Source organism: Pholcus phalangioides, unplaced genomic scaffold (assembly GCF_987345545.1).
Source record: "Pholcus phalangioides strain wild (caught in Gottingen) unplaced genomic scaffold, Ppha-v1.0 ptg000015l_1, whole genome shotgun sequence".
NCBI lineage: Eukaryota > Metazoa > Arthropoda > Arachnida > Araneae > Pholcidae > Pholcus > Pholcus phalangioides.
In genome coordinates this window covers 106,839,308-106,857,513 of record NW_028301608.1, presented here as the reverse complement: position 1 = coordinate 106,857,513, position 18,206 = coordinate 106,839,308, and the positions used below count along the sequence as shown (strand labels likewise).

The 18,206-nt window shown below is 35.8% G+C and overlaps 1 protein-coding gene across 1 annotated transcript; it reads left to right on the top strand.

Annotated features, from left to right (window-relative positions):
• The first annotated feature begins 16,047 nt into the window (after positions 1 to 16,047).
• On the top strand, positions 16,048 to 16,557 carry LOC149077312 (uncharacterized). The gene has a single exon (XM_089242370.1). It carries the CDS (start codon positions 16,048 to 16,050, stop codon positions 16,555 to 16,557), a length of 510 nt encoding a protein of 169 aa, XP_089098496.1.
• The last annotated feature ends 1,649 nt before the right edge of the window (positions 16,558 to 18,206 follow it).

Genomic DNA, 18,206 nt, shown 5'->3' with positions numbered 1-18,206 from the left:
TAATGAACCAATTCATCCAAATAAAAATTGTAGTTGAAGAAAACGTAAGAAAGTTTTAAATTATTACTATAGGAATTTACAAAAATAATTACTTAGATTTTTGAATATTCGAAATACTGTATGTTTAACTAATAATACTGTATGTTAATATCTAATTTACATTTTATTTAACTTTTATGAGGAACCCATAATGACAAAAAATAGATAATGCAATTGAGTACTAAATTGAAAATTAATTAAAATATTTCAAGTATTGACAAAAGAATTAGGAACTAATTGATGCCATATTCTACATCCATTATATTCACTATTTTCATCTCATATGTATATTTTCCAACACTATGTATGTTCAATTAATTTTATACAATATTTTTTATTATATGAGTTACATTGTGAAATTACATTGTCTGAATAATCACTACGTGTAAGTCACTGTGCTTTTTGAGTAAGTTTCGGATAGGAATTATAACATTTAATCCTTTGCCCTGACTATCTGCTGTGCACTATAAGTTTCAATATAATCGGAGAAACAGAATTTTATCAAATATATTCAATTTTCATTCCGAAATCTCGAAAAATTAATTCACTTTGATAAAGTAGAATAAATCGATTTCATTTGAATTCATTTCCGGAACCATTTGTCGAGAAAGAAAAGGAATTAATGGAGTGGAGAAAAACTAGCATCAAGAGCAAGTCTCGTGTTGATCTGTGTTTATGCCCAACACCCGCGGAAGGACTATCAATCAACCGGCGGCAGCAGCATATTGCATGTAGTTTATCAATTTTTCATTAGTCATCTTTCTCTCTCTCTTAATCTCGTTCTTGGCACTAGGAACAAAATGTTGCCATTTTTTTTTTTTTTTTTTTTGTTCTTTGTACATAGATAAAATGTTATTATGGCTGTAGTAAGAGGAGAGAAACGAGAGAAATGTAATGAAGGTTTTCAGCTTCCATCATTCGTCATCTCGACAGCATTACGATAAATTATGCAATGAAGATCAAAAAATAAGTATACTATTTGTGGTTCGTTAAAAAAATTGCCTTGTAACAGAAGTCATCTCTTGTGGCTGCATTCTTCGTATAAAGAAGGTTCAACTAGCGTATTCGTATGTGAGTGAGGTGACCATGTATCCCGTTTATACGTATCTCAGTGTTTCGCGAGATATTTGAGGTTTTACATAAGATACATAATGTGAGATACATAATATGAGATACGTAAGAAGATGTCACGTAAGATACACAATATAATATGATTTTGTCATTCGACTTGCCATAAATGGAGCTCCTCAAAATTTCAGGTTAACTTATCAGACATCTGGATCCCCATGGTGATACTGATTACTAATATCGTTGTGTAGATTTTCTTCAAGTGCTGCTCTTTTTTTTTGCAGTTCTTACTATTATTTTTTTGCCCAATTTTTTAACACAAACACATAACATAATTCCGTATTGTTCGGTTCCAAAATGTTCCAATTCAGATTTCAGAAAGTCTCTTCGAATGCCCAGATATCCTGCCGATGAAGACCAATGCGAGAAGCCTGAGAACCGACGTAGTAGATGCGTCCGCTGTTTTTATGGGCTATACTACGACTTAATAGTCGCAAATACGCAACGTTTGGTGTGAAATGGCGTCTTTTGGCGCAAATTCAAAATAAAGTATTCGGCGAAAATCGTATGAATGTTTTATCGTTTACAACCTTGGTGAACCACACAGTAGCCTAGTTAAACATTAAATGTAGTGGAAATTTTCTAAATTAAATCTTGATGACACGAATTAAAACAATTTGAGAAACCCTGCCTGGTCCGATGAATGTCATTTTATGCATGAAACTAGTAACTAAACCGGTTATAACAGTAACTAAATCATTTCATCTACCGTTTGAAGCCGATTGGCAGTTTAAACGTCAGAATTTTCGCGCATAGATTCGAATCTAGATAATTCGATCATGAACTTGATTCATTGACGATACGTCTAGCTGAATGAATGACTACTACACACACACTGCTGAATTAATAATTTAATTCAGCAATCTGGGATTTAATCTCATTTGGGGAATTCAAATAATTATCCAGGCGTTCAGAATCAGCTCGAACAAAGTAGGTCCAGATCTCAGAAAAATGCTGGGTCCTCTCTCTCTCAGTGAAAGATGATCATTCTGTGACAGCCAAAGCGTACGAGAGACCCGGTGTATTCAGCACGGCCATACCATAGGTAACTTCTGTGGCGCAGTCGTAAGAGGCTCGTCTACCATTATGAAGGTTGCCGTCAGGTCCACGGGTTCGATATCGCAGGAGGACATAGATAACAAGCTATTTCCTTCTGCGAACCTTAGATGACCACCGATAGATGGCACCTTCAATTCCAACCCAACTCGATCGGTATTTGGTGCGTGATAAAGTAGTAGTTGTCAAAGCGCATGAAATGGCATATTTTGCAGAGAGATAACACATACTATAAAGATGACCTCGATGAATTTGTTTCATAAATTTTTGGTATCATAAAATCATTTTAATCATTTTTTGAACCCATAACATCTCTACAAACTGATTTGATTGAATTCATCTGATTCTGAAGAAAACGAGGCCGTAACTCTACTACTTGCATTTAGGTATTAAATTGTCACCGGTGTCTCCCTCGCCCAATTTATGATTCATTCGGGGCTCCCAAAATAGTTTAGTTGCTATTCCCACTTATAAAAGACTTCACAACTTCAATTCATAAACAAGCACACAAATTAATATCTTCCACTAGCCGCGACGTCCCTGATAAAAGTTAGCGACGCCCCTAGGATCCACGACGCACAATTCGAGAAACACTGTATTAAATGATAATTCCGTATTGTAGGTTGAAGACCTGTATTTACAACCGGATGATATATAGATGACCCCTTCCATAAACAACTCAAAATACACGTCTTAAGAATAATAAAAACGCCTTGAAGGAGCCACGAGATGGAAATGTCTCGAATTTCATTAATTTCTTGTCAAGCCGCATTTTCTGTAGAATAGGATGATAATGAAAGCGTTGAATTCAGATATGTCCCCAACGTGCAAATGAACTTAGACGCCCCTAATGTTCATTACACCCTGGAAACGCGCGAGAATTTCCCCCCAACTATGTTCAAGGAATGCCCAAATAACCCCGACGATTTGAAACTCTTCGCACGATAGACAACAGAAAATAAAAAGAACCAAATTGGCATATTTGTTTGCATAGAAATGAGTTTGATAGCACCTTCTAAGTACAAGAAACTTCAAGTTACTAATTTTCTGCTACAGACAACTTCAAAGAGTTGCCGTCGGCGTTGGTCGAAAAGTTGAGATGCGAATGCGTTTTAGAATGGCAGTAAAATACAAAATTATTTTCAGTTGGAATGATACTCTCGTTGAATGTATATATATATATATATATAGTATATGTAAATCATTTCCTGAAATGTCATTGAAAAGTATACAAGAAAATTTAACGCACTAATGACTGTATTCGCTTTACTTGATGAGTTACGAAAAATTACATAGTTGTTGGAAAATCGTACAATGGTCTATCACGTTATATGTAAATTACTGAAAAGTTGTAGTTAATACAGAATTTTGGTTTTCTGGAGATATTCTTTGTGGTGGTCAATACATATTTTCGAAGGAAAAATCCAGAAATTAAAACATCGTTCTCGTTTTGCGTCAGTACTAATAAGCTAATTCAATTACAGTTGACCCCCGCATAATCGGATATATCAATGATTCCAGCACGCAATATCCGATTATACGGGGAACAATTCAGTTGTTATTTTACAACGTTAGTATAGTTTGTATAATGAAAAATGAGGATCAATATTATTAAAAATTCTAGAACAAATCAGACATCAAAAATGAAATGTAAATTATATTGCAATCATAGCACTTTGTAATTAAGACTTGATACCTCTATTGATACAAGAAATTATCGAACACTATTTTGCTGTTCTTTATACATTATACAGGGGCGGAAAAACGCGTGCTTGTGGTGGCTGACAAAGTACCTAGGACCCTGAGAAAATATTCAGTTAAAAATTCCCTCGTACTTAGAAAAATTGATGGCCGCACTACACATACCAAGCACTACAGTGACAAACTTCACGTTAGGTACACAACATGTACCAATTCCTTAGAAATTCAGGTTAGGAATGTGGACGAGGTGCTTGTGTGGTTAGTAGCAATGGTAGTAGTTGCGACCCTGATGACAAAACTTAGAAATAGATTGATGGTTTAAAAAAATACACACCCGTAGCTCTCTCTCTCTCTCTCTCTCTCCTACCACCTCCCTAGACCAGTATTCTTCACTTTGGGAAACATCGATTAATTATGCACTCGAACAATATTACAGTTACTGTGTAACATTTTCGTCAGTCAATATTAACAACGAACGATGTCTAAGGATAACGATATGCTATGGACATGCAAACTGATTTAAAATTTCGAGGATTAAATTTTTTTAAATTTAATAAGAAATTAATAAGGGATTTTGTCCGTTTTTTTTACTTCTAAAGCATCATAATCTTGGCATAAGGGCCAGCTCCACTGCTTGCGTGCACACCAGTGGTAACTATATAGGAGCAACAGAAAAAAATCTCCGGATATAAGAATCAAGTTAAGAAGAAATACGATAAGCACGTTGGTGTAAATCGGGAAACTATCCATACTTGGAATAAGACAACCATAAATACTTTTTATGATCATTGTATAATATGTTATCATGCATATATGCATTTTAGTTTTTATAATTGCATTTTTAACTGGATTGTCGTATTTTAGAAATAAGTTATATGACATCCATATGTATTATAGGCAACTTCTTCTCAGCCACCCTCGTTGAGCATTTTGCTTGTTGTGGCCTTGTATTTGCATTTGTATAAGAATCAAAATGGCTGAACCAGATGTGATTCTTATAAGCGGCGGTTACTGTATATATGAGTTCTACACATTATTTGGATATTTTTTTTTTCTAATTGGAAGTATGAGCAACGTTTCGCTAAGTAAAATGCAGCAAGGGAAATTTACTAACCACCCTATTGAAAACACGGGTAGCGCTCGGTTGTAGCTGGGTTATATTGGTTTAAAAAGAAATTGCTGGTTATATATATTTAATAATAAACAAATGCGCAGCCACAATGAACATGCTCCGGAATACGATACATGCTTATTCAAAGTAAATGAACCATTTTTAACAAATCTCTGAATTCTTCAAGTAACTACTTTCATATTAAAAGGAGAGAAAAAAGTCAACTTATTATATCGTGAACGTGAGCTCATTGTAATTGAATTCCATGGAAGAAAACACTTCCCGGATAATTGCATTTAGCACAGCAAAGTTGTTTCAATGTCATCAATGGAATCCATACAAATAAAGGAGCAGACATTGCTTTGATTTAATTAAATTCGAATGGATTATAACCTCAGTAATATGTGTTTAAATTACTTTCGCTGCCATCGTTGGGGCCTAAAAAAAATGAATATTATAGTGTCGCTATTTTCAAAAAGAATCGAATACGAGACAATATATTCACACGAACGATGTATTATTCCAAATTCAATTTTCTATCCCACAAAGAAAATATGTACTTCCTTGTTATTAAGTATCTGGACAGATTTTTGTATACATATCAATGATATTCCAATACCCAATTCAAAAATATCGGAATTTCCACGAAACATTTTTCCATATGTTCCTATTCTTTTATGTGTGGTAAAGGAGGACGCGACTTCAGATGAATACAAATGGCCGATACATTTGTTATGCGGGGAATTTGAATGTGGAAATATTCAGGAAAGGAGCTGAATTCGAAACTGTTACCGTGGTTGTGGTAAGGGGTTATTACCGAGTTATATCTATTGTTCTGTCTCATAACCTGGAAGAATCTTGAAACGAATATTAATACTTCAATGCACACAACATTGATATTTCCTTATCCGAAATCGGAAAGTATTCTCGGCCTATTGCTGGAGAACATTTCCGTGAATTTTGAAATTTTGTACGCTTTCGGAATTCTCAAGTGACTCGTGTAAATTCCGTCTTCGATCTGTTGAAGTAATATGTTAGGCCTATGCCGGTGTTTGATCGCACAGCTGAAGTTCAGTAGGGAGATAATTTAACCATCGTATTTCCGAGATCAAATACTTCCAGAAATTCCGAAAATAGGACTAATTTAATCTGAGCTTTTCGGGATGAAGAGGTGTTATACCTTTCAAACGTGGTCAAAAAGCCTCAAAAACTATGATCTGGTGCCCTGTTTCCCAACGTAGGGCCCACGTCCCACGATGGAGGGGGGGGGCAATATGATTTTTATGGCAGGATTTCATTTGATTTTTTTAGTGGGAGCACTCAAGATTTATGAAAATTCATTTTTAATGAAAACATAATTTCACCGAATTAATGAAAAATACATATTCACTGGTAAAATAATTTAAGAATTAATAGAAATTTACAACTGTGTGTGATTAGGAAGGAAAATGTATATTTGAGTAGGAAATAATTTAAGAATTAATGAAAAACCATATTTAATGAAAAAATACTTTCATAATTAATGGAAAAATTAAGATGCCACTGTGTGAATAGAGATACCACATTATAGGATTAGTTGGCCATCGGGCTTCATGGAAACTTTATTTTTGGCCGGTGCAATGTTTAAAACCCCCGGTGGGAGAGAGGGTTTCAACTTTTGGCTCAAAAACGGATGCTACATTGGTTTAAGCAATGTCAAGTATACTCATAAATTATTCGTCCTAGCCATAAGGCCATGCGATGTCAGTATACTGAAACTATCAGACACATGTGGCACCCGTTCTGGAAAACATTTTCCATTGAAACTTTGTATATACGCCAAATGGATCCTTTTCCAACTTTTTCACCTAGTGGTCAAAAATTGAACTTTTATTTAATTTCATAAATCTCTCTCCCATGGTCTCAATAAGATACCCTAAACATTTGGCTGTATCCGGATAAGTAGTTTTTGAGAAAAATAACTCAGAATACGGGAATTACAATTAATCACCCTGGTATAAGAAACCGCCGACTTGAACGACAGGTTACTTTAAAAAAAAGTTCGTCAGAGTAGGACGAATGTCCTAAATGGGCGAAACAAACGTCGGGTAACAATAGTTTGTGGGCCTCACAATAACTTTTGGAAAGTTTACATTGGTTACCGTGGTTCCCAAAGAATGCGTCTCAGACATGTTTATTCCTTTCCAACAGTTTGCCACTTCTTCATTGCTCAGTGCAGCCGCTGTGGTGGTCGAGTGGTCATAGTGACGGACTCTCCTCGCGATTATCCGGGTTCGAACCCCACCGGTGCCACAGTGGTGGTCGGCTGAAGTTGGTATCCTGTGGTTTCCAATTTCAAGGCGCGAATGCGGGCCGATCTCCCCGTTAAAAAGTCTCGCCCCAGAGAGCAACAGGCCTACAACGTTACAAATATTCAATCATTACACTTCACTCACAATTTGAAGTATAGATGGCAGCACTGAAATATCAAACACAACACTAGCTACACACTCAGACTGTTAGGTGCCCTCACTTTGTCCCAGCCTTGCCACGAAGCTGGGCTGGAAGAGATCTCGGCAACGGGATAAGTCCGGTGGCAGAGCCCCTGGCATTCATTCATTGCTCCCAGTACAGGAAGGAAAACCCGGACTACGCCTGGTATTAAAGCTAGCATATAAATAATAATTAATAAAATTTTCCAAATGCACAAAAGTGCACAAGAAAGAATACCTAAAATTAAATTTTATATCACTGAAAAAAAAAAAAATAATAATGTTGAATGCGCAGGAAAAAATACGAAAAAAAACGTCACTGTGAGGTCAAATTGACCTCCATCTCCAGATTGCTAGGGTAAATGTTCGGTTCAGAAACGGATCATCTGGGCAACTGATCATGAACAAAACATGTGTTCTTTTCAACAAAAATTTTTGATTGTCTTCTACATCATTTAATGTGTGTATTATGATTTCAGAATCATTCTGTATTTTGCTGTTGTAATGCCCATGAAGAATAATTTCCACGCCATTTATTTGTTAGAAATTCCACGCTCTTAATTTAGATAATATTTTATATTGAATTATTTTCATGTGCGTTAATTATAACAAAAATTCCCCCCCCCCCACTCTTGCACACATTTTCCACTAAGGACTTATCATGATAAAAACTTCAACCCGTGAACGTCCATAACATAACGCTGGCAAATTTTGTAGACACACGCTTTTGTCTCAAAAGCTTCCATCATGTTTCGCTTCTCGTTAAGCAAAGATAGAAATGTTTTTCGATCCTTTCCAAGTTTTCTTACATGTAAAATTACCAACGAAATTATTTTTTTTCCGTGTTGAGTTTCCTTAAAAGCTAAAGCATTATCACTAATGTGTGTGTGTGTGTGTGTGTGTGTGTGTGTGTGTGTGTAGTCAGGTGAGAAACAGACTACTTTGGACATGATCCAAAAATTTCTCATGCATTCGATTGTGCCTCCTTCAAGGCACGTATCAATACAGAGGTATAAGGCCACACAATCTTGCTCATTTTTGGGACCGTTCTCTTAACCCTTTCAGCGGTATTGACGAGATATCTCGCCTGCTTAAAGGCCCCTTACAAGAGCGGGACAAGAACCGATATTCTGTGAAGTTGAATTTTAACTCAATGTAACACTTTTCCCTTAAACTTTTACCTTCAAATCGGAAGAAAGCCTACTTATCCGAGGATCATGCCACTCTCCGCTATCCGCACGAAGGTGTTCAACAACTGGATGATGCGGAGATATATTTTGGAAAGAAAGGAAATTCAACTGCCCCTGCGGGGAATCGAACCCACGACATTTCACTTTCCTTCCACGTCCCCGCAGGGGCAGTTAAATTTTCTCTCTTTCCAAAATATATCTTCGCATCAGCCAGCTAATAAACACCTTCATATGGATAACGGAGAGTGACATCATCCTGGATAAGTCGCCATCTGGTGGCATTGTCAACAAATGTGAGCTTTGGCCTAACTTAGGTCCGACCGTCCATGTACGGTCCCGTTCAGTGCACACGAGCTCCAAGAAAAGATTGAAATATTCGTTACCTCTGTAGTCGAGTGCAATCACCCGGAAAGTGAAAGGACGTGGGTTCGATTCCCCGCACAGCGGCAGTTGAATTTTCTCTCTCTCCAAAATATATCTTCGCATCAGCCAGCTGTTAAACACCTTCGAAATCCTACTTGATTAAACATTTAAGTGGTTTTTAAAATTTTTCCGATCCGCATTATAACTGCCTCAGTGGAAGTTACTAAACCTTCCAGAAAAAAATTGCCGCCTATTTCCAAGAAGAACATTTTTTTTCTGATTACGTGGAGATGATAAATGCCTTCCCCTCCTACCAACACCAAAATATAATAATAATAAAACCAGGAAGGGAAAAACTTTATTTATGCTGTACTCATTATCCTATAGGGGCCATTCAAGTACTACGTAAGCAGATTTTTTTAGCAATTGTTGACCCCTCCCCCCCTTGTCAGCAAAAGTCAGCAAAACACTGACCCCCCTCCCTGTCAGCAAAATTTCGTAAGCAGCTTAGAATATTTCATATCTTCAAAAAAAGGGTGGTTGATGACGTAAGCAACCTTCAACCCCTCCCCCCCGTCATCAAAAGTCAGCAAATCCGAAACCCCCCCCCCCTCCATGCTGACATAATACTTGAATGACCCCATTACTACCTCGCAGAGAAAGGAGAAACGCCCCTCATTTTCTGTTATCAGACTTGGAACAAAATCTGACTCCGCCCACTGACAGTTGATACTATTGCAGGCTATCAATGTTGCGTTTCTTTGTTACATTTAATTAAAAACTTTTTTTTCCTGTAAGTAATTTATTCATTTTTTGACTTGGTATTTATTCTTTTATAATTCTACAATAAGGCCGTGGATCCCTGGAGGTCCAAGCACTCCGATTCGGAACAACTGGTCTATTTCTTTCTCAAAGCCTTCTGTCACTGTAGCATCAGAGACTATTATCAATGCCCCTTATTTCCCAGAAAATTAGAAATAAATATAGTTACTATGTTTTGTCCCAGTTTTTGTCTCCTCTTTCTTCGGTATTTTACTGGAAGCTAAACAGCACCACCCCTTTCTTGCAGCTCTTTGGCTTTATACTTTTTTGGGCTTTTTTTTCAGGTGTTTAAGCTGTCGATGTGTTTCAATGGAGACACAAGAAAATGTCGCCGTATGGCTTCCTGTATAAACTCTTCAGATAAACTTTTTTTTAGGTTTCTTAGAAGCGAAGAAAAGATCCAAATGTTTCCTTTTACCTACGTCCATGTACAGTACTATGTTTCCTTAGCTGTATCAATACTATTGTTATCTTTCACCCACGTTCGTTCCCTCGAGGGACTGTGCTGAGACAGAGTTGATACATCGATCGCATTTCGATTATTGTTCTTTATGTAGGAGAAAGCAAGTCCTTGTTTTGATTCTTTCGAAACGCGTTAAAGTTGAGCGTAGGAAGACCAGTACAACATTACATTTTTTCCCAGCTCTACGCCTTAGTCACTGTACTCTACTACAACAGTTCGTAACCGGAGCCATATGGCCTCCTTGCGATCCTGAGATATTCTATACATCGATGAATATCGAGTAAAAAGGAGAAAACATGACAAGTGGTAAAGGGACCCACAGTGTTGAAAAAAATTGAAATATGCAGAATTGAAGTTTTTTAACTGGAATATGGTAAAAAAAGGTATACTGATGTATACCTACATACTAGCATCCATAGATCCGAAGTCATAACCCTTTGAGCGGAATAGAAGAAATCGCTAAACCCCTTTAAAACCCTCATATCGTTTTTAACTCTTTCAGACCCGAGTGTTCATGTTTTGTAATTTTCAAGATATTTTTGCATTTTTGATATTCAAAAAATGCATCAAAATTACAAATATCAATTTTTTTTTTAATTGTAAACAAATACTGGACAATGACACACGAAAAGGAATACAAAAGAAAAAAAAATACACACATATAACGAATATACACTATGTGGCCCCAAGGGACACTGAGTCCTTCCAGGAAGCGAAAAAGACATTGTATTACATTTTTTCGCCGCCATTGTGAGCCGCCAAGTACGCAGTATAATTATAGAAAAAATGTAAGAAATTTGAGACATGAGATGTATAACAGTTCAATTTAAAATGGCAATCCATATTTAGTGAAATTTAACCAGGATGATGGGAGTATGTTCTGGGTACAACATTAATACACCCATATTAAGCAGTAATATGTAAAAAAAACCTTTTTTCTTTTTCAACTTTTCATTTATTTATTTTTTGTGAAGAAACAATCCACTTCGTTCAATTTTTTTTCAGTCAAAATCATGCAGGATACATTCATATTCGAATAAATTTTTTCCACAATTTTATTACCAAATTTTATGTAACAAATCACACATTTCCAGGAGGCACTTTCTCCTGGAGACCATCTCAAAAATGTCCTGAAAGTTCAACTTTAGGTGCTGGCCTCTGATAGTTTAAGTTCACCTATTTCTAACTCAAAACTTACACAATCCTTCAAGTCAGGACTCAACTCCCTGAGGAGAATATTTTTTTTACAGGGAGAAGAAGCAACCAACACATTTTCAGCAGGTGCAAACTAACGGGAATAAAGAAATCCCCTATACAAAATATGGGGTCGTCAAGGCTAAAATAAGAAGATATCGGGGCAGGGTGTGCTGATTTAAATCAGCTTGATTTAAATTGTGATTTAAATCACTTGATTTTTTTTAAACAAATCATTGATTTCAATCACAAAATTTAAATTTCATTCTTCCTTCAAATAACGTCAATGATATTTAAAAATAAACGTAACCTAGTATGGTATGCATGTTATTGATGTGTGGTAAAGTTCTTAATTGAAATAAGTATAGAATATCTTTGAGGTAAATACAGACTCGAGCTTAATCCGTGGATGGAGTGGGGGAGAAAGCTAAGAAAGATATTCTATTTCTCCAGGGCCGTCATTTCAACTTTTTCTGGGGGGGGGGGAAGAACATGTACTCAATGTATTCATATTCAAAAGCCGGGGGAGAGGGGCAAAAAGGGAGGGACTAACTAGGGTTTTTTTTCGATATTCGACACGTAAGGTTAGTTATGAGGAGTTTCGAAAGTAACATAGAGAAATCACTCAAAGTTGAAACCGCTATATCTATCATCATGAAATTCGATCAAAGGTTTAATTTCATGACGTGAAAACTAACTATAAGAAGAGGTTTTTCGAAATTCCACCCTTAAAGGGGGAGCTTCAAAGGTTGCATTCGCGAAATTTAATCAGTAGTTTCAGTTTATGACGTAAAGACTAAGAAGGGGTTTTTCGAAATATGATCTCTTATGACCCCCCCCCCCTTTAGGTCCATAGGGGGGGGGGGGGAATGTGATATCGAGAAATCATGCCGACCCGAATCAGCTGAAACTATAAATATGAAATTTTGTCAGTATTTTTGTATTGTAATGCAGAGATTCACTGAGAAGGGATTTTTCAAAATTCAACCATATGGAGCAATCATCACTGAGCCAAAATCGCCGAAGCCATAAATGTGGAATTTAGTCAGTATTATATACACTTTATAACGTAGATACACACACTAAGATAGGATTTCTGAAAATTCATCCCTAAGGGTGTCATGAGCAGTACAAATGTTGTACGGGAGGAATCATCGCTGAGTAATTTACAGATTACCGAATACACGCGAGAGAACCCGCGCCTGTAACATCTAGTTTTACATATAGTGAAAAATAAAAAAGAACTGTAAATTAAAAAAAAATAGATTTGAAGATATTTATATGTTTTTGTGTATTTCTTGAGTATCAAAAATGCAAAAAAAACCTTGAAAATTCCAAACAAAATGAATTCTTAGGTCTGAAAAGGATATGGCATATTACTCTGTCAAGAGAAAAATTTCATCATTCCAATGCTAAAAATTCAATATCTCTAAAATCGGTAAAATAATTTCATCCACGATTTTCTTGGAAATGAAAAGATATTTAGTGTATTTAATAAAAATTTACTAGACACTTGAGATCTATGAAATTCCACATACCGGGGCCATATGCAATTTTTCTCACCTTTTAGAAAAACTCACAGACTCATTTCTTACAGAGAAGTCCGAATGCATCCAACTTCAATGAATTTTCCTCTTATATCTGTTATTCATCCAACATTTTCCAAATTGATAAATTAAAGCCTCGTCAAGAAATGATCGTATTTCTTTCAACACGTTAACTGAGTGATTTATGGCTACGTATACACACGTAGTTATTTTCTTCCAAAGTTTTTTCCCCCATATAGCGTGTTTCAAAATATCTTATTCTTTTTTTTTTTTACTGTTATTCACACAAATACACGATTCCATTAAAGAATCAACTTTGAAAAGGAATTTCTTACAATCACGAATAAGATTTATATGAAACATCTGAACCATCCATCTTCTTCTCGTACGTGTCGACTTTTCATCCAATTTCTCACGGTTTCGCACTTGATTGCGTGACAAACTTGTTTGAGTTTTGATTTTCTAGAATCAAAAAAATAAGGATTTTTTTTTCTTTTCTAAAATTGGAATTTCATTGCGTTTTATTTCTATCGCTGAGATTTTTCTTTTCCTGGAAATTCCAAGCAAAATGGGATTTTGAAATAAAGAATATGATGGTTAGTGAGAGAAAAACTAGTGAGTGAACAACTTGAGAGTGTTTCTTTTTTTCATTTGATGACCACACAACATTTTGTGTAATCAAGGAAACAAATATTTTATGGATATTATGTCGAGGTGAACTCGGAAAGAACGGTCATCTGGTCTCCGCCGGGATTCAAACCCTCTTGCAAACCTCCTCCTCCTTACCAGAACATGGCCCGCCGCTCTGTCTCAATGTCTCAACGAAGAGATATCAGCAGGTGGTCAAAAACCTGGGCCATGCTGGAAATCCTCTTGCTACCGGACAAGCACGCTAACCACCTATACCACCAGAGACACGACCCTTCCTTCCTTTTTTTTCAAGAGGGTCTAGTTTCGAGTGCAGGTTGAGACCAGATGACTTTTCTTTCCGAGTTCGCCTCCGCATAATATCCAGAAAATTTCTGTTTCCTGGTGTGAGAAAAAAGCCGTCTATCAATTCTAATGTTTTTTCTGGATCGCAATTTAAGTACGGTATATTTTGTAGTTGGTGAGATATAGAGAGGAGAGGGGGGGGGGGGTTCTGTTGCGTCTCTAATTTGAAGATGGACAGCCAATTCTGAACGCATAATACGCATTCTCTAAGACAGGGTTGCACAACCTCCGTCCCGCCAAGAGCTTTCATTCGGTTCGCAAAAGTTGTTCCGGTGGAAAAGTATCAATACATACAAGGTAAATGCCTGGGCTGACCATATTTCTTTCAAAAACACACGGGGTATCGTTATCAAGGCAAGTAAAGTTTCCAATTATAGCCAGAATTGTAGAAGGGGAAATAAAGTTATTATTTGCAGGCAAAAAAATTTGTCAAAGAGGAGTAAAGTTGCCAGTTACACCCAAAAGAAAATATTATCAGAGTCAAGTACAGTTGTCAATTATAGCTGAAAAAAATTGGCAGAGGCAAGTGACCCAACTACCAATAAACCGCTTAAAAAACGCTAGTGGCGAGAATTATAAAGAAAAAATATTTTTTTTCTTCCAATAAATATTTCCCAATTTTCTTTATTTTGATATTCTCCGCTCGTTTGCGTCATTATTCTCTAAGGGAGGTTTTTTTACAGTCCTGTGAAATATCATTACACTTTTTTTAACCAAACTTGTGCTATATTCAGTGATACTTTACTTTTATTCTGCTGAGAGCTGAGAATAAACAAGAAATTTAAATAAATACGTGGTTTTTGAAAAGTTTGAAGCCTTCTCTTTCTGACAATTTCTCCCGTCTCAAAAATGCAGGATTTACATGGAATCATACTGACTATAACTCAACCTATGACCAGCAAGGCTAATTTTCATTAGCCTCGATGATCAATCAATCATATATATTGCTGTCCCGCCCCTGGGGGCATACAGCATTAGCCTCGATAATGAACATTAGCGGTCATTTGATACGGCCTCGGGGTCATCAAACCCAATATCGTAAAAATAAACTAAGCGGCACATTTCCAGATCACTTGTGACCCGCGCAAACGTTCAGATAATTTAAGTGACCCCGTAACTTATTCATAGATCAACTGAGTGACATTTGCTGGTCACTGAAGGGACCTACGACTTATTTAGAGATCACTTAAGTGGCCTGTAGTGCATTCCATACCACTTAAGTGTTCCGTAACATATTTTGGAATCTTTCACAGGACCCGTGGCATATTTACAGATAAATTGAGTGAACTGCGGTGCAGTTTGACATCGCTTAAATTAGCTCTCAGCACATTACTAGATCATTTGAGTCAACCGCGACATATTTACAAGTCACTTGAGTAGCCAACGACGCAGTTCCAGATCATTCAAGTGGACCGCGGCACATTTAAAAATCATTTAATGACTCAAGGAACATTTTCAGAGCACTTAATTGACCTACGGCACAGTTTCAGAGCAGGTAAGTGATCTAAACCACACAGTTAAAGAGCACTTAAGTGGCCTCCGGTGCATGTTTCCATATTTAAGTTACCCGCGGCACATTTGCAAAATATTTAAGTGATTCACGGTACATATCAGATCACTTTAGTGATCAGAGGCAATTCACAGTTCACTTCAGTGACCTTCCTACAGTGGTGTTCCAGATTACTCGAGTATCCCGCCACACGTTTCAAACCAATAAATTCGCCCAAAACACTCCTGGAGTTTGAGCACGCTTAACGGATGAGTATTTGTCACCTGTAAGTTCTACTCTCACGTATATATATATTCCTTGAAATTTGAAATTATAAGAAATACTTGTACAATTGGGCCTGTAAAACATTGGCACAAAATTAAGTTGCTCTAAAGTGAAAGGAAAAAAAAAATATATATAGAGCGAATTGACAAAGAAAATGAGGAGATAAAACTAGAAAATAAAAACTTGAAGGATGAAATGAAGGAGCTGAAAATAAGAGTAAACGACTTGGAAAATAGGAGCAGGAAAAATAATATTGAGATCAACGGTGTTCCTGAAACAGCCCAAGAAAGTGTTATAGAAATTGTCAATGCTCTAAAACAGGAGATTGGCATAGAGGAAGACACACCAATAAAAAACTTACACAGAGTGCCTACTAGAAATTCAGCCAAAAGCAAGCCCATAATTGTGAGATTCGTGAATGAAGATTCCAAAAGACTGTGGATACAGAAGGCAAAAGAGAATCAAGTTAAAGCTGACAAAATTGATCCCAACTTCAAACCTCACAGGGTATATGTAAATGAGCATCTTTCCCAAGAGAGCAAGAATCTATTTTACCTGGTCAGAGAGTTTAAAAAGACCTATGATTATAATTATGCTTGGACAAAAGAGGGGAAAATTTTCCTCCGGAAAACTGAAAACAGCCATATATGGAGAATTAGAGATGAGGAAGACCTCAGGAAGTTAAACAGAAATGACGAACAATGAATATATAAATTATATTGAACTGGAGCAGGACGAAGGTTTTCTGGAGGAATTGACTGATGTAGATAAGTTTTTTAATTACTCTCAAAATTCTAACCAGCATATAAATTTCCTAATTGTAAATATACAAAGTTTAAAATCTAACTTTGATACTTTCCTTGTATTCTTGAGATCTCTACAAGTTCAAATAGATATAATATGTCTTTCAGAAATATGGGTGAAGGAGGATGAACTGTTCAACTATAACATTATTAATTATGAATGCATTACTGATTACTATTCATATTCTGACTGTAGAACATACAACAAATCAGGTGGAGTCATTATGTATGTAAATAAAGCCCTTAGAAGTACTAAAAAATCTAGCAAATTCAAAACTGCAGAAAGCGTATGGATAAACTTCCCAGATTATGATGTTGAAGTGTTATTACTCTATAGATCACATTTTTTCACCATATCCCAATTTAATGATGAGCTTAAGATACTTTTTCAAAGCACAAGACAAAATATGCTAATTGTTGGTGATATAAATATAAATATACTTGATAACAATAACGAAATCTCTAATTACTTAGATATAATGGCTGTTGGTGGCTTTGTGTCCTTACAGGAGTCTATTACTAGAGAAACTGAAGTAGGAGGCACATGTATTGATCATGTTTTTTATAGAACGAAGAAAAATACTACACAAAAATTTAATGTGTTCAAAACTCAACTAACAGACCATTATCCAATATTAGGATACATTGATTTTCAAGATATAGGAAAAGTAACGAATAATATTGAATGTACAAAAACCATAATTGATTATAGTAAATTTGAAAACTTTATATCAAATATCTCTTTTAAAAACGTCTGTGATGAGGAGTTGGTCCATCAAAAATATAAACGCTTTCTAGATATTATAACACTTAACTCAAACCTGTGGACTAAAAAAAAAGCAAAAAGATCAACAGGTAAAAATAAATGGATTACAAAAGAGCTCATAAAAAAAATAAACGTCAAAGAAAAATTATATAAAAAATACAAAAAGTATCCAGGCATAATTACATATGAAATGGAATACAAAAACTATGATAAGACACTGAAAAACCAAATTAAGCAAGCCAAATGTGAATATCAAAAAAACAAATTTTTTGAATGTCATAAAGACAAAAGAAAACAATGGAAATATATTAACAACTTTGTACTCAACAAAAATAATTCAAATAAAATTCTTCCAAATCACCAAGACTCAATAACATTGGCAAATCAACTTAACATAGACTTTATTACAAGAAACCTGGATAGAGAAGATAATGAACACATGTATGAGGATGAAAATGACTGTGTTTCAAATTCAATGGTGAGCATGGAAATAGAAATACCCACTTTAAAAAAATTAATAAATGATTTAAATGAACATAAATCAAATGGATATGATGGGCTAACACCAAAAATGTTGAAAATTATTGCACTATACCACATTGATGTCTTAAAAAACCTAATTGATTCTTCAGTAAGTAAAAGTCATTTTTACGATCAACTTAAGTTCTCCCTTGTACATCCAATCTACAAAAAAGGAGATCCTAACAATATGGCTAACTACAGACCAATCTCAGTTCTTCCAATATTTTCAAAAGTTATTGAAAAACATATGAATGGACAACTAA